Source organism: Calidris pugnax, unplaced genomic scaffold, assembly GCF_001431845.1.
Source record: "Calidris pugnax isolate Ruff unplaced genomic scaffold, ASM143184v1 scaffold41, whole genome shotgun sequence".
Classification (NCBI taxonomy): domain Eukaryota; kingdom Metazoa; phylum Chordata; class Aves; order Charadriiformes; family Scolopacidae; genus Calidris; species Calidris pugnax.
The window spans coordinates 23,471,045-23,495,572 of NW_015094509.1; the positions used below are offsets into that span (position 1 = coordinate 23,471,045).

The following is a 24,528-nucleotide window of genomic DNA, read 5'->3' on the forward strand; positions in this document are numbered from 1 at the left end:
AGAGAAAACTTCTCTTAGGAGGATTCTGCTTTTAGTTTATTAATTTGTGATGTGTTCGTAATTGGGCACTTGGCTTTGTGTATGCTGAATGCTCTGGTGAAAAGTCCTGCTCTTAAAGGTTTGCAACTAGTTTCTGTGATATGTATGATATTTAGTGTCCTGCTGCCATGGTTGGTAGAGACGATACCTTAGAACAAGCCTGAGACAGATTTCAGAATTCATTGTGCTTTAGGCTCCCGCTTTTTTGTTAAATTTCTGTAACAATTCTGAAAAAGGAACGAAGGAAGAGTTCCTGTGCTTTTCAAAAGAAATATAATCACCTTAGCATCTTAGATGCTAACTAGTTCTCACGTGTCAGGAGCTGTGCAGCTGAGCAATCGCCCTGTGGGAGTTCAAGGTTAAAAAGCAGGAATTACCGGTGTGACTTCAGTGCCTATGTATCTGTCCCAGAGCCAAGGTAACAATGGACCCACAGAGTTTCTGGCCAATCCAGAATCACAAAATCGTTGTGGTTGGAAGGGACCCCTTGAGATAATCTTGTTCACCTCCCTGCTCAAGGTTCTCTTCACTGAGGTTGAATTTACATGTTAATTTAGACAAAAAGTATAACTATTGCCGTAATTAATGTCTCTCTGCTCCGGCTTCTGAATGTTTAACCTTTGTTTCCTTTGTTGTTACATGTGTCCCGCTACCCTTTGTGTTATGTCTTAAAGAAAGTATCCAAACAGTGAAATAAGATGCAAACAAAAAACCCCTTCATGTTGCACCAGAACAGCTACTGTTAGAACAGGATACATAGTTCTGTGTGGTCCTTGAAGCTCAGTATCTTTGGAAAGCTTCTGATTTTAGGGTGCTTAGCTTGTCTGAAAGCTAAAATACTGTTTTGATGCAGGCTGCACTTTGTTTGTTTCCCACTTTTATGGTAAGATCCAAACTCCAGCCATGTTACTGATATTCTTCATCCCTTGGCCAGGGTACAGTGTTAAGACTTCTACTCTCAGGTCTCCTAACCACCACAAATAGCTCAATCCTTTTTTTGTCCTGCTGGATGGGCAAGGCTCTGGATGGACTGGAGCTAATGTGTGTGCTCGTTTTGGCTGGCCAAAAAAGAGGTATGTGTGTTTTTGATTGACTCTGCAGCTGGCAGTTAGACACGCTCTTTGCGGCTGGCATGTCACCAAATGGCCTTGGTAGTTGCCTGTTGTGTAAGCATTGCCAAAGCGCTTCCAAACTCTCTGCTGCTGCTAGACTGAGAATGTGTCTTGCATTGACAGTTTGGACACAGAACACTTCATCTCAATCAAAACTGATGGTGTTTCTGAGTACATAGCTCATTGCAACGTAGAAGCGTAGCCTATGGAAAGCAGTGATTTAAAAGTATTGAGCTATGGGAAAGGAAAAGCATAATACAAGGAAAAACAATGCTTTGTATTTTATGTTATGCTTTTCTCGTACGTCAAAGAAGGCAAAGAAACCTCAGAATAAAAGTTTTAAAGGCTTATAATGAGTGGGGGAAAAGTTGCGTTGAAACAAGATTTATAAAATCAAGAGAATTTATGTAACTTGTATGATAATGTAACAAGGAAACAGTCTAGAATAATATGTAGTCTCTTCACAGTTGGGGATAAAAATGTTTTACTATTTGCAAAGCACTTACCTAAAACTAAAACAATAGTTTTAGTCATACCTTTTTTTATACGTCTGTACAAATCTACAAATACCCTTGTAGCCAAATTGTCATTAAATTAAATATTGTTCAAAGCACTCAGTTGCCTAATTCTTACTGATGGAGGATGAACATGGTTACTGGGTTTTATACGGTATATAACTACTCCATGGAAAAATCTCTACTTTGACACTATAGAAGATTTGAAAAAGTACTTCAGTAAAAAGGATCAAGTTAAAATTTTTGCAGTCAGATTGATCCCTGACGCTCAGGAGACACAAGGCAGGAGTCTGATCATTCCAAAGTAGTGGAAAGAGTTTGGCTCAGCCTTGGAAGTATTTAGCTCTCTCCGTTGACTTGTAGGTGGGTAGACTTCATCTGTATGCTAAAAAGTAGATGAATTTAGGCTGTATGTTCTGTTGTTCACTCCTTGGATTTTCCTATATGGTCAAATAAGCCATTATGCAAAATGTCACTTTTACTACCTTAAATATAGATTATGAAATTCAGTGATGTTATAAACACTTTATTGAAATTATTGAGTGAAACTTTTAATATGTAATACAAAAAGAGTGCTATCTGAGGTTATTCTAGGAACACAAATAAAATTAGAAAAGAATTGTCCCTGCTTTATCAGTTGAATTCAGGAAGAACTCTGCCCGATCACGCAGCTGGCTGGACCATGCTTTGAGTTGATTGTAGTTTTGAATAACAGTTAAATTCAAGCAACAATGGAATTGGTGTGTTTCACAGCCAGAAGGGTAAGAAAACAGTCAGACCGTTCTGGGTTTGGGAGCTCCTGGGTTTCTAATGCTAGGACACATAAAATAGATAGCAGGGAACGCGTGCAGCCAGAATTCTATACACAGTGGGGTTTTTTTTGAACTTTTTTTCTTTTTGGTTTTTATCCACGTGGCACACTGGTAGTCCTTCAAGTTTATTTAGACAATTTGGGAAACTTGTTTTACCACTCTTTGAGTAGTAGCCCTAAAAATAAATTCAACTGCTCTTGAACATTTCTAGATGAAGTTTCACTGGGTTTATAAGTATTTTCTGTTTGAATCTCAGGCACTTTTTAATACTTACTTACCATGTTTTCCTTTTTGGAGGATTGGATAGCTTTGGTCAAAGCTGCTGCGGCAGCAGCAGCCAAGAACAAAGCAGGAAGTAAACCTAGAACCAGCGCAAACAGCAATAAAGATAAAGAGGACAGAAAATGGCTAAAAGTTCCTTCAAAAAAGGAAGAAACCTCAACCTCTACAATCATGCAGGAAGTCCAAAAAAAGGAAGAGGAGCCTACATCTAGTGACACATTTGGTAAAAACGAATTCTGTAAAAGATAAAATAGGTTTTTTGGTAATGTTGAAGTAGAATTCCTGTTGTTAATTTTGCAATTAAGTAAGAACTAGTATTTCTAGAGAAAGATGTCTCATTTGCTATTATGATACATAAAATCAATCAGTTCAGAAACAATTTTTAGCAGATACATCTAGTTGTCATCATTTCCTACTTGAGCAAAACTTTTAACTAACTCTAACAAGAACAGAACATAGATTTATTTTTTTAATTCATCTTACACTTCTGTTCATATTCCTGCATCTGTCAGATAATCCCTGGTTCTGTTCTAAGAAAAAATATTCCAATACAGATGATAAGTCTGTGTTCAGGGATGTTTGAAACTGTTTCTGGTTTGATGAGAATTTGTTTGCTTTTATAGTCTTTTATACTACGTTTCTTAAATTTTGACGTAATCTGTGTGTTCAGAATGTGGCATTTGTATTTTTAATCAAATTTTAAAGTTACTGCAATACTCTTAATAGGAGTTCTGAAGTACTTGAGTGTTTTGGGTGTTGTAATGTATTTATGAAATGTGAGTTTATTAGATTTTTCTTCTGTTTAAAAGTAGGATTTCCTGTAGTGGATGTTCCAAAGATGGCCTTTGTGCAGGCAGAAAGCACGTTATCACACAAGAGGAAAAGTAATCTAGGCAACTCATTTCAGGCAAAGAGAGCTCGTCTTAACAAGATCACTGGTAAAATACTTTTTTTTAATTATTGGTTGTTTTCTTTTTTAATGTAGTGAAATATACATGCTTATGTGTAAGGTACTAAAGGAGATTGATAAAAGCACATTCATGAGACAAATACTTACTACAGTCTTTTACTTGTTTGGAAGTTTAAAGGAGTCTATAAATGGTAATAAAATCATAAATCCAGAGGACAGTCTCAGTCTTGACTTGGTCTTTTCAGTTTTCTAGGAAGGCAGCCATCCTGAAGTGATGAGTTTCTTGCATATGTTTTAACTCCAACTGCACAATTTTCTTTGTTATCGAGTGAATTTGGGGTTTGTACAAGTTCTTAACATGGTCATGAGTTACATAGCACTGCTGTAAATTAAAGCTTTTGTTAGCTGTGGAAAAGTTAAGTGTTTTTTCATAGTCATAAAGTAAAGCTGTTGCTGAAAAGAGTTTACAGTATTGTAATTTAGAAGTATACAAGCCTAGCTACAAGTTGAAGCAGTGAAGATCTGGAACTTATGTTTTTGTTTAAGACATTCATTCCCTACATTTATTACTCAAAGCTATTCAGGGAAGCAAGCAAACAGCTGTAGGATACAGCAGAAAATGGAATAATAGATAATTAGTCCTATATTTAAAACTTGGAAAATAGATTTAGTGCTAAAATTTTATAGAAATTTACTTAACCATGGAAGAATTTTTTCAATTTGTATCCCCCCCCCCCCCCAATAAGCAAATTGTGTTGCCAGCATTGATCCTGTCAGTATTTAGGATGAGGTAACGTGTTTGTGCCTGTGCTGGGAAAGTGCTTTTCAAAAGCTGGGTGGAAAAAAGTTGTGAAAAGTTTGCTGCCCCCATCCCCACCAAAGAGGGGCCCTTGGCCAGATCATAGGATAGAAAAGGATTCCACTCCTTCCTCTAGTAAATATTTTGTGTTGAGTCTGACAAACTTCTGTATGCTACAGGTAAGAGGGGGTTGGTTTGTTTGTTTTTATAGTAGATAGCATATGGTCACTCATATAAAAAGTCTTACTTGTTTGTATAAGGTAAAAATAACCTAATTTACTAAACTGATGAGGGTTTTTTTTCTGACTTGTGCATATGATTCCATTTCAGTCTCTTAATCAGTACTTCAATGTAAAGGAGAAAGTTAGTGAAATGGGCCAGTATGGAACATAATGTGAAGGAAGCAGTGTTTAGAAAAAACAATTTTCTGCTTCCAGGATTTTCTTTCCTGGAAGGCTTCCTATTTGGTATCTAGTTTAGTTAACAGATATCCCATCAGCCTCATTTCTACTGTCCTTTGCCCATACTGCATACACCCTCAGTTAAGTCCCAATTTAATTGCTGCCATGAGCAGAAGTATAAGATATATACTAGTGAGATATATTTACAGAACCCTGTTATTTCTTTCCAATAGCAGTTAGTAGCAGAAGGTACCAAAACCAGCTGAAAAACCTGTAGCTCTAGAAATCATATTTTTCTGTGCTTGTGAATAGATTTTCCTTTCCTAAGGAGCTTTGTGAGAATAATAGCAGTTGGATGGGCTCGTATAGACTGAACTGAATAATCAGAAAAGATAATGTTGCAGCCATTGACTTCATTATCATTCTGAAAACAGTGTCTGTCTCTCTGTCCGTGAGAGCGTACTCTGCTAGCAGAGAGTGTGTTACTGTTCAGTGAAAGTAAATGAATCCTTCAGTTACAAGATGAAATTTGTCATGCTTGGTAGTTACTTTGTGTAACTTCTCAAATTAACACACTTCTGCAATTCATACTGCATAGGGTTTTTATTGTTGCATGTAATGGAATATTTTGGAAATATCACTGCTGATGATCAAACTTTCTTTGTTGTGGATGGAGTGATGTACTTCACTTGGAAGAGGGAAGCAGCAATGTATTTGATGTAAAACAGCTATTTAACTAAGTTTGATATTAAATGCAACAGTGGTTTGACAAGATTTGAAGGCAAGGTACACTTAGTTACTGCTTAGAGGATGGGGTCAAACAAAATTATCAGGGAGACCCTCCCGTTGGGTCACAGGGTTCAGAAAGGACCCCCTTAGCTTTCTAAACCCCTTCTCAGAGAGGAGTCTGGGTTTGGCTGGATCCAATCCTAGTCCTAGACTTGGTTAATCCTTTATGGCTAAAGGATCAATCTAGAATATAACCTTAGTGAAGCTCCACAGTTCATCATGCAATTAGTCACTCACTGAGAATCTGTTGCCACAAGGACTCCCTCAGTCTCAAGGAGTAACCTTGAGAGGTGTCCCTACGCCAGGGGAGCTCCTGGTGTGCGTCCCGCTGCCGTGCAGGAGAACTCAACGGGCTCTTGAGCTGTTCACTGTGTATGGGGGTAAGATGACTGACCTATAGTGATACATACCCACCACAGATATTAGTTTTTTTATAGATTTAGCTTGAGTGGGACACTGACCAGCACTGTGGTTGGGTGGGCACCTCGCTATAAATTAGCTCTTGACTGTTGTGTTATGTGTCCCCCAAATCCACTTCGACCAGGTGCATCCATCATGACCATCACTGGTGGTTATCACTTGAGCAGGGTTGTGGGAAAAAGTCAGGTTGGGTGTGGGGAGCACACTGTCACACTCTTGCTAGGGGCTTATTTCTCATGCTTGAAATACTTGTAAGTTGTCATTTGTGTCTTTGAGCTTTTAGAACTGAAGGGAGGTTGGGAATCGTGCTGGTGTATCCATCAGAATGGCTACAAAAGAATCATAAAGCACTGTAGCTGTTAGGAAAATGGTCATTTACCAAGTGTTTTATGGCTCTCTTGGGAAAATGGAGCAAAAGATGTGGTTGTTGGAGGCTGTCTGAAGGGAACTGTTTTCTGGATTTCAACTCAATATTTGTTGTCTGCCACAAGGCCCACAGCTGTATCTGGTGTTCTTTGCTCACCATGCAACAAAGTCAAGTTGCTTCCTTTGCTCCTTTTTCTTCTTTTACTGGCAATTGGGGAAATTACATCTCCCGAAGGTGAAGGCTATCTCCTGCTAAGCATGTATTAATGTCATCTTCCAATTAATTTTTGCCTCTGTGGGAATACTTGCTTCTACATTTCCTGCTGCAGTGGTGTTACCTAAAAGAACAGATAACATCTGCAGCAAACTTAGAACAAATTACTTCTGGTTCGCTGTGCACCCCATGCTTTTTATTTATGTGCTGTTACTGAAAGTGGGTGGTGAACCTGTAGTCCTGCTGCTGGAGGAGCTTGGGGAGTTGTTTGCCTTTCTGCAGGCATGCTAATTGGTTAGAAAGATACCTAATGGGGTAGAGAAGAAGGAAATAAGAAGAGTTATATATTCAAAGAGTCTGGGTTCATTTCATACCTTTACTTCCTGAGCACTGAGTATCTAGCTAGAAGTGAAAGTCATAGAATGGTTTGGGTTGGAAGGGACCTTTAAAGGTCACCTAATCAACTAGATAAGGTTGCTCAAGGCCCCATCCCACCTGACCTTGAACACTGCCAATGATGGGGCACCCACATCTTCTCTGGGCAGCCTGTGGTTTGTAGAACCACAAAAGATGCCTTAGAGACTGTAGCTTGTTGTTTAGTACTTAAAACTCTACTTCACTTATTTTTTAAAATTAATTTATGCTTTTCATTGTAGATGTATGGTTGTCAGTATAAGGAACATTGCTAATTTTGCAACTTGATTTAGTGTAATTTGGGTCAGGTTTATTTATGCAGAATTGAAATCTTACCTGATAATTTTATTTATATGAATTTAAATAAGGCTAAGTAAGTTTCTACTTTTCAGTTAACCTATTTAGCTGTAACATCAATTAAATTGCACCTCTTGTTATGGATGTGGTGTTCTGAAAAAGTGTGGTTTTTTTAAAATACAACTAATTTCCAGTAAATTGAAGCACAGCTTAATCTAAGGTAAAGAGTAAATGGAAAAAAAAATTATTGTGGAATGCTTGAATGTGGTAGACCTGTAGCAAAATACCACATTGTTTTTTGTATGCATATTTTTGTTGGGTTTTTTTTTAATGTCCTAAAAGCTTGCTGAGAGCCCAGGCTTTGCTAATTTGTAATTCCTTGGCCATTGTGCACTCTAAATTAATTTTAAGCGTATCTAATTTTTCACGGAATGCAAAAGGAACGTCCTCTGGATCTGTAAGCTCAAGCTGGTTTTGAGGACTTGAACTTTTCCACCCCCAATATTGACGTTCCCAGGAATTTTAATAGTAACTTTTATTCAGATTTGCTTTTTTAGGTTTTATCAGTTCTGCTTTGTCTTATGGCATAGAACTTTTTCCTTTTTTGTATATTTAGGTGATTGAAATTACAGTGTGAAGCGGAACTGAAACTTGCTATATGCTTAGTGAACAAAAAGCTTCCTCATATTTATGTTGCCCTGTCTTTTACAGATTTTTTCTTTTTTTATGGTAGTGATATTGTATATAAGTTAATGAATAAAGTGACATTTTCTGATATGTTTACTCCCAGTATGGTCTTGTTATTGGGGTAATTTGGGAGCTCCACTGCTGACAATATTCATTTGGAATTTAAATCCCATATTCTGCCTAAGAAAGGTTTACGTGTGTTTGAGTTAAGAAGTAGTAATAAAAAGTCTGATGGGAATTTCTTAAAGACTGGGAAGGGGAGAGATAAAAAAAAAAAGGTTTTAAATAATTTTGATTTCTTGGTTTACTTAATTATCATAGGCTTGGTTTTAAAGCCCAAGCACTTGGGCTTTAAAAGGATGGTGAGGCATTATTTTACAATTGATGATTTGATTTTTATCTTGTTAGAAGTACCTCTTGTGAAAGGGCAGTGTCATGGGAACGTCCTTTAACTTTTTGTTTGTTCTAATTTAGAGTGTTCAGCTTTGTGTGGAACTGTTTCAGAGAGAATTACGTTGTAGATAGAGGCAGTTCATATTTATTGTCTCGCTGTTTTGCTTTGTTTTCCCCAAATTTTGTCGCAAGCTGCTTCTAACTAAAAAAAACTCTGCAATTTTTCTCCCAAGGTTTATTGGCATCCAAAGCTGTTGTTGCGGATGGTGCTGAAAAAAAGGAAGGCAACAAAGAAACAGCTCCAGTCCTGGAGCAGGTATGAAATGGTAGAGTTTGATTCTTTTGCAAGGTTCCCACTGGAGTGTGCCATGGAGATATAGTACCTACAACATTAAAATTTGCCCCTTCAGATATAATAGGGAACTTAAAATTGATCTTATGTTTACATTTCTGGCAGAGCCAGAAGTATGGAATTTAATTGTCTCTAAACACAGTGTTGACTTGAATTTCAGTAATGAGCTTTTGTGTTAGAAAACTAACAGGAAACAAAGAAAAATGAAGTCTCCGTGCAACAAACAAGGAGACCAGTGTCCCAAGGTCCAGTTTTATAGCTGGAACCCTGTGACTGGCTTAGGAAAAGGCCCTTACACAGATTTGACTTGTGTTTGAAACAGGGTTTTTGACATCAAGTAGAACTTCTTTTAAAAGAAGTTTCTTTTATATTGTAAGAATTTGGTGTTGTAGGCTTGTATGTGTTTTATGAACCGCTCAATGAGCCATACATTTTGCAAGGGTGTGTATTTTAATAAATACAAAAAAGAAACTTTTAAATAATGTTAAGGGTCTGATTTTTAAACCTGCGTATCTGCAGGACCTGCTGCCATTTTATCTTTGACTTCTATTGTGTTTAGGCATTGCTGGACTCCAAGCTGTGCATTATCTTGCATATTAAAAGGGCTGAATGCCTAAGCACAGTAAAGCAAGCTAAGGATGAGCAGTAGTCTTGATTCAGGACATCCTTGTTTTCCAGTGATTTAAATCAGAGCCTTAATGTAGTTTTAATACAGCTTTTTTGTATTCATTTTCGTTCTCTTTTAACAGCAGCATTTGAATAAAATAGCCTTGCTGCCCACAATTCTTGAAAGAACACTTCTTCTGTTCTTAAGCCCCGGCACACTCTATGAACACTCCCTACCCTAGACTTTTCTTTGATATTTTGGTTGTACTGGTTCTTTAGAGCTGATATATAACTGCATTGCTGTGGTTTTTCCATTGACGCCGCATCGGCTGCGAGTCCTGTCAATGGAACACCAGTTTCTGTCTCTAATGCTGTCACTGTAACGGCCCAGGGAGCCCCTACGGTGTCGATGCATTGACCCATATTTTTGCATCAAGGTTTACAATGTATTGACATGACATTCCATTTCTCAAATTTTTTGCATATTAAAGATGCTATGGTTTTTATTGCTCCTGTGTGTGATATTTTCAATGTGCAAAAAACTGTGAAATGGCTTACAGCATGTTGTTTTGGGAAGAATCATTACAATGTAAATCTTACCATGCAGAATCCCATTGCGGTGAATGGGACTTTGTGGTTTACATAGACTGTGTATGCAACAGTATAAACTACAGTGCATATTTACTACAAACTTTTTTGTTACTTCTTAGACTTAGTAACTCGGCTGTTTCTGTTTTATTGATTAGATATTGAAAAAAAAAAAGATGTCTCTGTCATTGTTTACACGCTAATGGTCTGAAAAACCTCATTTTTGGGAATACTAGTTAAGCTCCTTTAAAGAGGCATCTAAAATCCCAAATTGTCCTTTTCCTTCACTTCTAACTAAAAACAGAAACCTCACAACTATTTAAATGATTAACTCTGTGGGGAGGAAAATTTTTGAGCTTAAAGCTTTTTTTGCTAATTTCCTGCTCAAATTCAAATTAAAATGGCCGAGTTATAAACCTCCCCTAAAGGTTTTCCAATAGCAAAGCTGACATTCCTTAGAGGTTTTGTCTGCTGCTGCTATAAAGTTGAATGGGTAAAATATCCTGTAGGGTTTTTTTTTTAATAATGTGATACGGAACATGGTAGAAGTATTCAGGCCAATAGCCGAAAACTGACTTTGTTGATGGAAGTTTATTTTATTTATATTTATATATTTTTAGTTTACAGTTGTTTTAAACCCAAAACCTCAGACGATTAGTTTCAGATACAGTAGTTTATTTAACTGTATTAGGGTATGTCATGTTATATTTCCTTTTGACCAAGACCTGATTAGATGAATAACATTAATTCATTAAGGTTTTTAATGTTAATTTGTCCTGTTAAGAGGTTAAGCACCTTATCAAAATATTAATTTAATTTTTTTAATCTTGTTTAAATAACTTTGTAATTTGGAAGTAATGGATGCTGTAGTAATGTCTTTCACATCTGTGAAGATGAACAATAAAATTGTTTATTTACAAGTTATGACTCTAATTAATTTCTGGTAATACCTTTCATAACCAGCATAGGCATACTCTACAGTTCATGGAATATTTTATTTAAATGAATAAACTGCACTTAGTACATGTGTAACTGAGTTATTCAAGGTAGAACTGGTGTCTGCTGAATGGGATGTTTTGCACCGGATCCTTACATGATAATTCCAGCAATCTATTCATGTAGCATTCAGGGGTACCTTTTTATGAACGTAGAAAACTTGGGGTTTTTTGGTTTGCCCTTTTTTTTTTTTTTCCAGTGGAATATTGAAAGTTCCAGTGGAAAATCAAATTGTGATTTATAACAAAACCCAGTAATACCCTCAAATGATCAGAGATGTGATGTTTTTTAGTTTGGATAAAGAGGTGCACACATTCTAGAAATACCTTTCTACTTTCTTAGTTATGGTTTTATTAGATGGTACCATGCTATGTGATATAACTGGGAGAAGGTTTAAGAAATCATGTTCAGATATATTAGTTTGCCTTTACTGGGCAAGTTGTAACACATGCACAGTTTATTCAGTAAAGTCGGAAGATCTTCCTTCCAGTTAAAAATCTAAAGTGCTGATGTCTGTCAATGCATGCTAATTGTCTAAAAATAATACTTCAGTATGTGTGTTAAGGATGAAAATTGAAATTGGAAAGCTGCATTATATCTTGATTTTTTTTCTTTTTTCATCAAAAACTGTTTTAACTCTTTATCTGCTCGTTTTTCCCCAACAGTTAGCAATCTATTTAACCCTGTGGTGCTAGAAGTTGTGATTTCTTCATGTGTTTGCACAAACATATAATGTGGTGAAATCCAGACTCCCAGCACTGAAAGGGGTTGTGTGAGAGTGTGTTCAGTATTTGGAAACCTTCTGTTGTTTTCAGACATTACTTAAAGGAGCATTATCAACTTTTTCAGGTTCCTCTTTAAAAATGAAATTCGTACTAAGGTTTTCCTGTGGCACTTTTAAATTTTTCTTATAAAGTCAGGGAAATCCCTGTGAAGGGGAAATCTTGACAGCTTTTTTTTTTTTGCTTGCTTATAGCAGTGCAAAAGCCTCTTGGAGTTCAAAAAGCATCATCCAGATGCTCTTAGTCTTATAGATTAGTCCTGCAAGGAGCAGGAAGTTGGATTTGATGATCCTTTCGGGTCCCTCCCAACTTGAGATACTCTATGACTGTAGACCAGTGTGTACATTCCGGCTGGTAACAAGTGTTCTCCATCTTAAACTTTGAGACAACACTGACAGTCCTGGTCTACGGAACATGAAAGAGACAGAAACTAAAAAGATTTTGGTGAATTTGTAAAATGGCGATAGAGGAAAAAATGTTTTGTTTTCAGGCTTTTTCAAATAATATAAAATAAAGGGTGTTCAGAATACTGAAAGTGATAGTGCTCCTTTAAAAGCAAAAAAAAAAAAGTTTTAATGTGATGCATTTTAAATAGTTTTCATTTGTATTGAAACTAATGTTGCTTTAAAATGTGTTTTGAATACTAAAGTTGCTTTTAAAAAGATCAAAATAGAATGCAAGAACTACAGCGAAGAAACTGAAATAAAAGTATCAATTTTTTATTATTTATTCAGGAGATTTCACCTAAACCACAAAGTCAGAAAAAAAATGAAGCTGATATTAGCAGTTCTGCCAACATTCAGAAACCTGCACTGTTATCCTCAACTTTGTCTTCAGGAAAGGCTCGCAGCAAGAAATGCAAACAAGAATCTGGAGATTCTTCTGGGTGTATAAAGCCCCCTAAATCACCACTTTCCCCAGAATTAATACAAGTCGAGGATTTGACGCTGATCTCTCAGCTTCCTTCTTCTGTGATAAATAAAACTAGTGAGCACAGACATTTTAAAAAAAATACCGTAATTACTTATAAGAGATATACAGAAATTTTTTGGGGTTGTAAATGGCTATTGCTTTGAAAAATGAATCTGCTTTAAATAAAAGGTCCAAGCGGGAGAATTAGGGGTAGCTCAGTATTATAAAAGTCACCTAATAAGGCGTATGAGTTACTCTACTGGAAATAATACATTTAAATAATACATTTATATTTTTTAAAGTCGTGGCTTTTAATTGATGGCTTTCTCTCCAGCTTAAATCTCCACATTAGTATTAACAGTGATACAGGAAAAAAATCAAACCTCCCATCTGAAGGGGCCTGATTCATTAAAAAGAAAAGATGTGCACCTTGGTTGTGGGCCTTCCCTTCTCTCAGAAATTCTGCCCTCAGCAGGCTGCTGTGCTGTCCCTGTTGCTGGCTGTGGCATCCTTCACCTTATGTGATATTTCCTGCAAATATGATGCAAAAGAGAAGATGGGTTCAAGATGTGTGGTGGGCGAATCTAAACAAAATCGGGTTTCTTTGTCTCAGAAAACCGCTATAGGTGTTCAGCTTCTTGAGATGTGCAACTGATTTGCAAAGTACCAAAATATTGGCTATCAGAAGAACAGGGAAAGTTTTATGCTGCATCCTTAAATATGCTATTTTTTATGAATATTAGAATTTTTTTTTTTGAGTTTACTTTAGGCTTTTAGTGTTGCTTACAGTCAGGCTCTTTGTTACCTGCCTCATTTAATGATGAGGCCAAGAGTTGCAATAAATGTGGGTTCCAATAAGTCAGAAGCTACATTTTTATTTCACTTTTAGAATAGTGATTGAGGATGGAAGACTATACCTGCATCGTGTGTTCTCCTTAACCTTGATTTGATATTTTCCCATAGGAGTGAAGTTTCTCATAATCCTTTCTCATACATAACTTTAAATGAATGGGAGAGGGAGGGATGCAAATTCAGCCATCTTTATTTATTCAGGCCACACTGATAAAATTACATAATGTTAGCAGTCTTCTATATTGTAATGTGCCTTCCCTCCCTTCCCCTAAACTAATGGTAAGTAGTTTTCCTTGAGCATGTTTATATTTTGGATTAAGTTAGACTTCTCTGTAGTGATGTTTTAAAAATTAGCTAATTTAAAACTTGGTTACTTAGATCTTGTTAGTGCTGTCACTTAATCTTTGGCTTCTGAGTCTTTGCCACCTCTAATGGAAATTTAATTTTGCTGCATATTTATTTTTAAACCTGTACTTCTTTGACTGTAAAAACTGCTTAAGAAAAGGAGAGAACAGTAATTTACGGTGTGATGATGACTTAAATGTTTTCTAAGGAAAACGTTTGTGAAATGGGGTAAAATTGGAGAGGTGTAGGGGAGTGTGGGTTTTTTGTTTTTAATGAATCAGGCCTACATTAACCTATATCAATTGCCCCTCCCTTTTTTTAATAAAAAAAAAAAGTATGAGGTTCTTGAGCCTTCTTACTGTGCCATGCATTGGCACTGTGCATTTGAAATGTAGTTGGAGTATTGATATCAGGTTAGCAGGAGACAGGAGGTGGGATATAAAATTAACCACTGCTTTTGATATTATTTTTTTCAAGTTGTATGTTACCACGACCCATGAATTTTTAGATCTTTAACTGTGATCATTTGTTCTGCTTACTTGTTAAATCCTATTCCCCCTTCCATTCTAAGTAGCCTACTCTCATGGGTTATCTGGGGGGGTTGCTTATTGTAAGTACAGTGTTTGCCTAAAACAACAGCCTTGATCAGTGGGGAAGTACATGCCCTCATAATGTATAATAAGCAAAAAGCAGAATCATATCATAAGCATAACTCTTTTTTTGCTCCTGGTAATCGCAGTTTTTAATTTTACCAGTTCTGCTGTGATTACCAGCTTTGCAAATAAGAGCTATTTAAAGCACTCCCCTTCTTTAGATCTCAAATACTGCGGTAAGATTATGGTCTATCTCTCTGCTTCATGAACATTGAAAGATCTCTTTTTAGGTCCATCACAGCCAGTGAATTCCCCTAGATCCTACAAACATAGCCAACGGAGAAGAAGATCACAGCGTTTAGCCACTTGCTCCTTGCCTGATGATTCTGTAGAAAAAGTTTCTTCTCCCTCTTCAATTACTGATGGAAAAGTGTTCTCCATCAGTGGTCAAAACCAACAGTCATCAAAATTGGAGGGTAATGTATCTTAATCTAATAAAGACCTGCCCAAGAGAAATTGAATCATAAAAATTAGACCTTTCACGCTTTTCATCTAATGGGATATTTTGACTTATTGTAGCTAAAGCTGTTCCTATGTTATGTAACACTGCAATCCAAACTGTTGTTTCTTGGATCTGTGTATCTTTTTTAATATTACATTTTTTCTTTTATGTAGTACCTGATGTTGCTCATATGTCACTTGAGAAGCGTGGACCATGTCTCCCTCTTGACTTAAGCCGTAGTTCGGAAGTTACAGCACCACTATCCACAGAATCCACTTTCCGTAATGAATATCCCAGTAAAGACAAGGAAGATATTCAGATGATTACATATCTTTCTTCCAAAGCAGTAACTGATGGAAGAGTAGCTACAGCAGCGTCAGGTAAAGAGATTCAGTATACAACCAGTTAGGCTTATAGTTATAGGGTTAAAGTGTGTATGTGTTCAGTCACACAGAGGGGATGCTTTTTGTTTTCCCTTTCTGCCAATCGCAAACCTGCTGCTCTTCCTGGGGTCCATCCATCTCCATATATATCTGCATATTCTTTGTCTTCCACTGGCTTTGAGCTGCATTAACACCTTTTCTAACACACGTAAAGGAGAATCTGGAAGTGTGGAATATAAAAAGCAGTATTTCGTTCACAAATATTCTATATTGTTAGAACTTGTAAAAATGATTTATGAAGTTTTTTACTAACATACTAATATATACCAAATCTAGATGTACCCATTGATTTTGTGGCTTCAGCTTTAAATCTCAGCATTTTGCAAGGCATTCAGCATTCCTCTACCTTTGCTTCTGTTTGCAGTGGAAATTTTGTCATTTGCTTGCTACGAAATGAAAATATTTCTGCAAAATCCTCTAAAACCTATATAAACTTGGTTCACCCTCACAGAGTTATCGTAGAGCCCAGTACTGGAACTCTGCTGCCTCTCACTTTGTAAGAGTTTACTGGCTACTGTGGTTTAAGTGAATTACTTGGATAGAGGCAATTAAGTCTTTGGGGAAAAGATTTACATAGTGATTTACAGACCCTAAAAGTGGGTTGTTTTCATCCAGTGTAAGTTAGGTGTCCGTATATTTTTGCCATAAAGAAGTGTCTTATGTGGGTGAGTATCATACCATTTTTATTTGGCTTCCAAAACAGAATTCTCTCACAAGCCTTTATTTTTTGTTTGATTTTTTTTTTAAGTGAGAAAATTGTTCGATAAAGAAAGAGGAGGGAAAAATCAAATTATTGTACCCTGCTGAGGAAGTGTTTTGGTAAATATGATTAAGGGAGGATACAAGGGAGGACAACAAAACCTTAAGATATATAATCATGCCACTCAAATTATAACTTAGCCTTGTTTAAGGGGGAGGGGGAGAAAAATAACTTTGCATTCAGGTGATAGTAGAGCTGCAGTGCTCAATAGGGTAGTGAAGCATTTTGTTTAGTGTGTACAGCCCCTTCTTGGGTGTCTGCTCCCACGAGCTCCCTCCAAGAGAGTAAGGTGATTGCTTCATGGAGTTGTAGCATTGCTATTTAGCCTGATGTAGCAAAAGCTGAGTAGAATTCTTGGATCAATACTGCGTAAATTAAAATAGATCTTTGTAATTATCCTTTCTCTCACAAAAACAAAAAAAAAACCAACCACCCAACCACCCTTTAAATCTCTTAAGCTAATTTGAAAATAAGGGCTACAGGAATTTCTAATGAGCTGCCACTTCAGCTTTTGAAAATACTACTTAATTTCTCGAGTGAAACCACGTGATGGTCTTGGTTTGCCTTTGATACATTACATAGCAGTAGAATCGCAGATTTCTGGGAAAATTAGTTCTGTAGACGTGCTTATATCTCATATCTTCTGCCACTAAGAGAAGTACTTTGGGGAGGTGTATATTTGCCCACTCAAAGAACAAGTTCGTAAAGGAAACTAACAGCTTCCAACTGCCATCTGTTTCTTGTTTATTAGAACTCATTTCATTTACTAGGAATTTAACTTCTGGCTGTTCTGGTATGTTTTCTGGATTATTTAATGCATAGCTGGTAAATGCTGGTGGGTATTTATTTTGTTGTCCACTTCTGTGATGGGACTGGCTTGGACTCTGCGTGAGCTGCCGTCCATCGAAACCCCCCATCCACCAGTGCACTTGGACCTGTTGGTTGAGCCAGGTCTTGATCTTCACCACAACTGAGTCTAATTAAAGAAATAATATTTTTTTTTATTGCCACCTTTCTTTATGACTCAAAAATATCTGACACATCCACATGCTTGTGTCAGGGGAAACCATTCCCTGACAAGATTACCTGGCATTACTACTTGAATTCAGAATGGGAAGATGCAGCACTTGCAGCAGTTTATACTGTATTTAGAGCTTAATGGAGCTTTTTTTGGACCTACATAATTTTAAGAGTGATAAGCTCTCAAGGAACTGTTTTGCCATCTACCTTTTTGTCTTCGGGATTCTTGCCTTATGGGCAAATTTGTCTTTTGTTCCTAATTTTCATGTATTAGTTTTCCTCCATGCAATACAACTCTATCTTGAGCTTTCATACTGACTTTTATTCAAATGTTAGAAGTTTTCAGAATTATGCAGCCCAGCACCCACTTGAGCAATATAAGCTTTATGGCTGAAAGACGAATCTAAGCAGTCTGATACCTTTAATTTGGAAATCATTCATAGAAAGTTGTGGAGATCATTGCCACTGTTAGTAGCATCTCTAGGCCTCTGTAACAGAAGTTCACATGTCTTTTGGGTTCATCTCAGGCTTCTAACTATGGTGCAACTTGTTTGTCTCCCATCTTTCTCATATTTTTCTAAGAAGAAAGAGGAAAATGTAGCTTTTAAGTTCAGGTTTGAAACCTCTAGAGTTACTCTACACTGTTGAATAGTTTTTCTTGTGTTCTCTGCTTTAGAAGACATCTTTTTACTTTTGAAATAGCACAGGTTCTTGTCATGTTACTTAAGCACACATAATTAGACCAAATTCTTGCATGCTTCAGGAGAATAAATAGAATCCACTCTATTTATTGCTACTTTTCCTTTTCTAATGAACCTCTTTAAACAATGGCAAGCTAATATATTAAGGAGAGGTGCCCAAAGCTTTCCTTATCATTCCTGTTGATGCTTGAAATATTGAGAAAAGTTAATGTACCTTATACAGGAACATCTGCCTGCCTAAGTGTAATTTAATATACAGCATTGTTTAGGATGTGTGTTGTGATTCTATAGATTACAACTTGAAAACACTGGTGTAAAATTCAGACTATTCTGTAACTGTCTGGTTTTTTTAATCTGAAAGAACTATTTTAAATCTGTCCTTTTATGTTATTTCTGCTGCCTAGATTTTATTGACACAGTCTGAACAGGTCAAAAATGGCAACTCAATAGTATTAACGCACAGATCCTTGCTCAAAATGAGCTTGTCATTTCATAAAGGTGGCCCAAAAGCACAACGATCAGTTCCTGCAGTCCTCAGGCTGCATGGGAGCAGTGAGAGCACACTGGTAGGCACTGGTACGCCACCAGTTCATTCTTCAACAGAGCTACCGCTTTGCCTAACAGGTCTATGGACCTACTCGTGATCAGCCCATACTGCACACATAACTAAGAATCCTTTATTTTATTTGTCAAGCAGCTTAAAATATAGATAACTGGCTTTTTTTTCATTTATTCTTTCATAGGCTTTAAATTCACTGTCAGCCTGAATATATGCAAAACATTGTAGGTTTCCAGTTCTGCCTACATGAAGTCAATGTAATTTTAAGCTCCCAATCATTTATCTTGGTTTCTATAACTCTACACCATTTGTGTTAGTTTAACTGTTATATATTGAGCAGACGTAATTTCAGCAATAAGTCTGGGCTTGAAAATGTAAGCGAGGGGAAAAATATTGTTACATTTACTAATATAACAATATCCTGTTTATAGGAGTAATGGTACCCTATTATCATTAGCTCTCATTTCCTGTTTGAGCTCAGTCTAGATGATTTTGCTGGTAGGGTAACATTACGTTAACTGTGTAGCAGGAACAAGCAATGGCCAATGTGCAAAATTTTCAGAAAATGACATCAGTAGATTTTTTTTTGGTTTTTGGTTGGTTGGTTTTTTTGTAAACTCTTGCCAGTGTTACTGGTTACCCTGATTTTAAGAGGTATCTAGGTTCTAGTGAACTAAAGCTCTTGTTACTCTGGAGCTATTTGTTTTACACTGAATATCTGTTGACAGATGGGTTTATGCCCTGGTCTGAATCTCTGCCCTGAAGTTTCTGGCCGATTCTTGGGGTAGGTGGCTGAAGGCAAGCAAGAACCTTTCAAGTCCTCATCCTTCCCAAAGATTGTTTTGTACAGGATCTGGTATTAAACTGTAATATGTATTTAAAGTGCATTTAGATAAAAAATTCATCCTGTGCACTGGGAATTCCGACCAACAAATTAATTACGATAGAACCGTGAATTAAGCTGGTCATGTTACGATTTAAGTTGTGTATTAACGCAGATGATGACATTTCTATTATTAGGCAGGTTGAGAAACCATAAAAATCCATGGAATACAATATCATGCAACAAAATAAGTTGGTAGAATTTATTTTAATTTGCTTCAGTGCAAAAAGCAGTAGGGCTGAAGGCCCGTCTGTGCTGTTGCGCTGGTGGCAGAGTGTTCTCTTCTGTGCCTGCGCTCGCGGCTCGTGTCACTTCTCTGTGCCAGACCAGCAGAGGTAGCATTGGAAACGTGGCATAAAGCAGGCTGGAAATTGCTGTGCTTTGCATATTACTTTTTTTTTTTTTTAAATCTGAAATGAGTCTTCTGGGCATAAAATTGATCTTAGAACAATGACCTAGTCTGTAATTTATCAAGTCGAATCTCTAAGCATCTTTCTCTCTCTGCTAAGTGTTAATTGCAGACCTCCCACGCTTCGCTGTGTGGGAGGTGGCTGACTAGAGAGCAGGAATTCCTCAACAGGAATAAAATTGCAATTAAAAGTAACATTTAAAAAAAATGTTTGTATTTCCATAAGGGAAAATTTTTATTAACTAATATTTTTCTGGCAGTATTTGTTGCTTGCCCTTCAGACTGCGATTTGTCTACCTTGTCTAATTTTGTGGTTACTTGTAAGGCATACTGATTGCTCAGGTGAAAATTTGCAAGCCTTAACACTTTATTTAGAATTTAGGATTCTCGATTTAGAATGATTTCTGATTAATAGAAGTAACAACCCAGAGTAACACTGCAGTGTACGCGGGCATAATAGTAGTTTCTCTCTTCAGGTTGCTATAGAAAACCAGTTTGGAGAGTTCTGTCGTTGGGACGGATGTTTGTGTGACTGTAGCAGGTTTCTGTCCATCGTAAATGTTCCCTCGAACAGTTACTCAGTTACCAGCTGATTACTTGGTCAGATGTGCTTCTGTTGAAAATTATCATGGTAGTGAAGTTTGTTGTGTTGGGGCCATCAATAGCAGAGCACATTTGAATGCTCGAGGTCAGGATTTCTTCTGAATAGTTCTGAAAGTTTTAGTGCTAATTTATCTAATATTGAGACTAAAGTTCTCGTGAGGTTGTTTGGATGGAGTATTCTCACATCTTTTCATCAAAATGGCATCAAATGACCAAATTATGTGCATTTGGGTGATCCTTTTGTGCTCTTTTTAGAAACGAGACAAGATGTTGATAACATGATGATGTGGAGAAGTGACACTTTTTTATTTTACTGAGGTGCTAAAATATAGCTCCACAGATGGCAAAGCAGTTCAGTCCTGTAACAGAGACAAACGTTAATTAGGAAACCCAGGAAAGGAATAATTTGAATAGCATTTTGTGTGGATGACAAATATCCCAGCAAGCTAAGTCTGTTTGAAACACAGAGAAGAGCCTGAATAGTAGTCCAGTCCTGAAAGGGTTATGGTCTCGGGTGAGGTGGTTGATCTGAAGGAGTGAAAAGGCTCAGGTGGCCTCAGCCAGGGTCCTACAGCTCGTGTCTGCTTTGTATTAAAAGCCAGAACACAGAACCAAGCAGCTGTGGCTGGATGGCATCGTGTGGTGGTGTCTTGCATTCCCACAGTTGGGAACATCTGGTGTTACAAGGTGCTGTGTGGGGTGGTAGGTGATGGGCTGTAACTTGCTGTTGCTCTGGCTGTCCCTGCAGCATTCTTGCTCAGAGGCTTTTTGGTTGTCACCCTGAGAGGGGCTGCCTGGGAGCTGGGCTAAGTTTCACATAACACCTATGTTGTATCCCAGTAGAACATTTGTAGAACACTGCCAACATTTGGACAGTGTTGAACTGTCCAAGCCTGGAAGGCCACCTTATGGAGTCAACAGTACAATCCTGAGACGTTGTTGCCTTCTCCCCAGAATCTTATGACTGATGAATTTACTAAATTATCTTAACACTGCTTATTTAAATGCTTTTTGTTGTTTTATTACTGAATATTTATTGTAAAAAAAAAAAAAAAAAAAAAAAAAAAGAGGGAGGTCAAAGAACCCATTCCAGATCATCTTCATATTTTGTTTTCTTTAATATCTTGAGCACTAGCAGGTGTTGTTCAGGACTTTATTTGGTTCAGCACTGTAGCTCACAAGTGTTTTTTACATGCTGATACTTCTGTTGGGCCCCTGTGCTGAGAGACAGAAGGTGACTGGTGCCTCCAAGTGTTTAGAGCTGACATTGAAAAACCTGAACCCCTTATGGCTTTGCAGAGCTGCATTCTTTGTACAGTGTCCACGGCATGGACCTGAAATGTCCTCAATGGCCTGAAGATTAGGCTTTCCTAATTACTTTTAAATAAAACTTAAAGCTCTCACAATATTGATCAATACAGTAATAGAGAGTTTTGAATAACCTCAATAATGTTATTTATAAATAACTCTTATTCTACTTTGATTATTTGAAAATTCCATTATCCTATTTGCTTATAAATATTACTAATGAAAATTATAGCTTGAGGGTGTTTTTTACCATGTCATTTTGCAATTTGCATTGGATAAAGATTAACAAAACTTTTCTGAATAGTGTAAGATCAGAATTGTCAGTACATGGTGCTGAACTCCGACAAATTATCAATGTTTTGCATGTGATTCGAATGTGGATTAAATATATATATGAAAGACTGTAAATGATTCAAATATTATTAAAACCAATGCAATGCCATAAGCAGAAGTGTAAATTTTATACATAGCACTAAAAATATTGTACCAGAGCTTAATTAGAGTGTTAATTTAAATGATACTGACAATGTCAGCACTTTTAACCCTTACTATTGACATGGGTTTCTATTATCGTGAAATAAAAAGGAAACAAAAAGGCTTAAAAGAAGACTTTAAATGGTACAATTATTTTAAAAGTGAGTGCAAATTCCAAAACAGACAAAGAAACCTTCTGTGGCATGTATTGTCTGGTACATAAGACTAAGAGCTAGGCATTCATATGTAGTAATTCTATGCTGAGTGTGATGATGATATGACCAATACTTGACATTTCAGGGATCTGACACAGCCAGTGACCTGGCTGCAATCCTTACGGAATGCCTAGTAAATCTGTCTTCTTGTTTTCAGCACCCTCGTCCCATGTACATGCCTTGCAGCTGGAAATGCCTTTAACCAATAGTCTAAAGTTACCCAAAGGGAATAGTAAAAAAAAGAGGTCTTCCACATCAGTGAGCTCTGAAGGGACAGAGATACAGTGCTCTGTGCCCGTAAAGGAGAAATGTTTTGAGAGTCTGAAGGAGAAAATAATAAAGAACATGATTGAGAAGGACAAGCATTCAGAATTTGGTAAACTACAATACTTTTTGTTTCCAGTGCTTTAGACAATAAAAATAATTGTAAAGTGACATTAAAAATTATTGTATTGTTTGTATGTTTCTTATTAGCATGTGCCATTAGGTCTTTTTACGGTCTAATGACTTTAATGAGAAAGTGGGTCATCAGCCAGACATTGCACTTATGTCATATATTCTTCTTCAATTTGCAGGTGCAGTGAGAATGGAAAGAAAAGGAAAACTGGATGAGAAAAGTTCTTCAACATATGGTATGTACAGAGCAATGATATTTTTTAGGAAAAAAAAAGGAAGAATTCTGGAATACTTGATGTCTCTGAAGGGCAAATGTAAAAGTGTAAAATATTTCCTGGGCCCAGCTCCACTTACTTTGGTTTTTTTAGGTCTTATAAACTTGTAATATACATAACTGTTTTTAGAATAATAATAATTTTATAAGAGTGCCAATAGCAAGGATTTGGAAGGATCTAAATAGTACCTATGAAATGTCTGAAAAAGAAAAGATCTTCTTTTAGTTGAATTGGTGATACTGCCTTTATTTCCTTGTACTGACTGACTGGGGGAGGGAGGGGTGGAGAGGAGAAAGCGGATGTTACTAGCAAAATATTTGTCAGTTCTTGAAAGAAAATAGAAATTAAGAGGGCTTTGGTTTTGCTTAGAAAATTATTATGGGGTGACAACAATGTGGGATATATTTTGTTTGGGAAGAAATTACCAGGATAAATAGATACTATTTTTTTTCTGAGACAAAGTATTTGTCCTCATGTGTATATAGACAGTGCTGAGGAGTGAACTGCAGTGTAAAAAATGTATCATAAATTTTAGTGAGAACTAGTTTTCTGTGAGGATGTTGCTGTGCAGTAGAAAGTGCTGACACCATCAGCAGTTTTGTGATACTGAAATTTCCTTCACGTGACTTTCTATAGCCTACCATGTGTTTTTAAGATGATGTTATCTTTTTATTTTGGAGTTTTGCACTTTTGAAAGCTTTTTGAAACTTTTTTGATATAAGCTGTAAGTAAAATAGACATTATAAGCTATTTAAATAATGTCACTTATTTTTTTTGCTTTGCTATATCTTCTTTTATTATGATACCTCATTTGCAAATATTTAAAATAGTAAAATGTTATTTGCTGAGAGAAATTTCTTTGAACCATTCTACCAGCAATTAGTAAGAGACATGCCCAGGATACCAAGTAAATTAATTGAATTGTTTTAATCTGACTAGGCAACTGGAATACTAGATTTTGAATGTCATGTTTAGATTAAGACAAATGAAGCAAGTAATTGGGAATGGCACTGCTGTTTTAAAATGTTTATTTTTTTTATTTCAGGTAAAAAGAAAGAAAAGGAAAAGGAGAAAAAAGAGAAAAAGGAGAAAGATCATAAATCAAAACAGAAAAAGAAGAAGAAAAAAAAGAAGAAATCTAAACAGCATGGTAAGTTCAATTTACTTTTTTAATAAATAGAACCACTCAGGGTATTTCTGGCATTAGATATTAACATTTATTTCTAAACAATATGAATGTCAAATTTTTGAAATTTCAAAGAATAGGTTTTGGCCTTAATTGTTAAAAGAACACTTAGGTCTGTGACCTCATTTTTGTATATGTAGTGCATCTGTACATGATAAACACAGATATTTCACAGATGTTTTTTCTTCCTTCAAAATATATGCTTGTTCTTCACATACCTTCAAATTCTTTATTTGAAGCTCTATATATCCTAGTTAGTTTACTTGAACATAAAAATGATTCTAGTATCTAGTCTGTTGCTAAATTTCAGTGGTTTAC

The 24,528-nt window shown here is 36.5% G+C and overlaps 1 protein-coding gene across 11 annotated transcripts in view; it reads left to right on the forward strand.

Annotated features, from left to right (window-relative positions):
* The window catches only part of PHF20L1 (PHD finger protein 20-like 1), a 55,649-nt gene that overhangs the window by 13,297 nt on the left and 17,824 nt on the right, over positions 1-24,528 (forward strand). For 4 of the 11 annotated variants that reach the window (XR_001414440.1, XM_014965310.1, XM_014965309.1 and 1 more), the window contains 9 exons: positions 2,776-2,983; positions 3,570-3,698; positions 8,684-8,766; positions 12,509-12,761; positions 14,767-14,952; positions 15,152-15,358; positions 22,511-22,729; positions 22,929-22,985; positions 24,070-24,174. Coding sequence is in view for 10 of the 11 variants with exons in the window: in XM_014965310.1 (XP_014820796.1) it covers positions 2,776-2,983; positions 3,570-3,698; positions 8,684-8,766; positions 12,509-12,761; positions 14,767-14,952; positions 15,152-15,358; positions 22,511-22,729; positions 22,929-22,985; positions 24,070-24,174 (1,447 nt within the window). In the remaining variant the exon portion in view is untranslated. Of the gene's footprint in view, positions 1-2,775; positions 2,984-3,569; positions 3,699-8,683; positions 10,917-12,508; positions 12,762-14,766; positions 14,953-15,151; positions 15,359-22,510; positions 22,730-22,928; positions 22,986-24,069; positions 24,175-24,528 lie in introns of those variants that run through there. The other 7 variants (XM_014965311.1, XM_014965313.1, XM_014965315.1 and 4 more) reach the window with 4 other exon arrangements.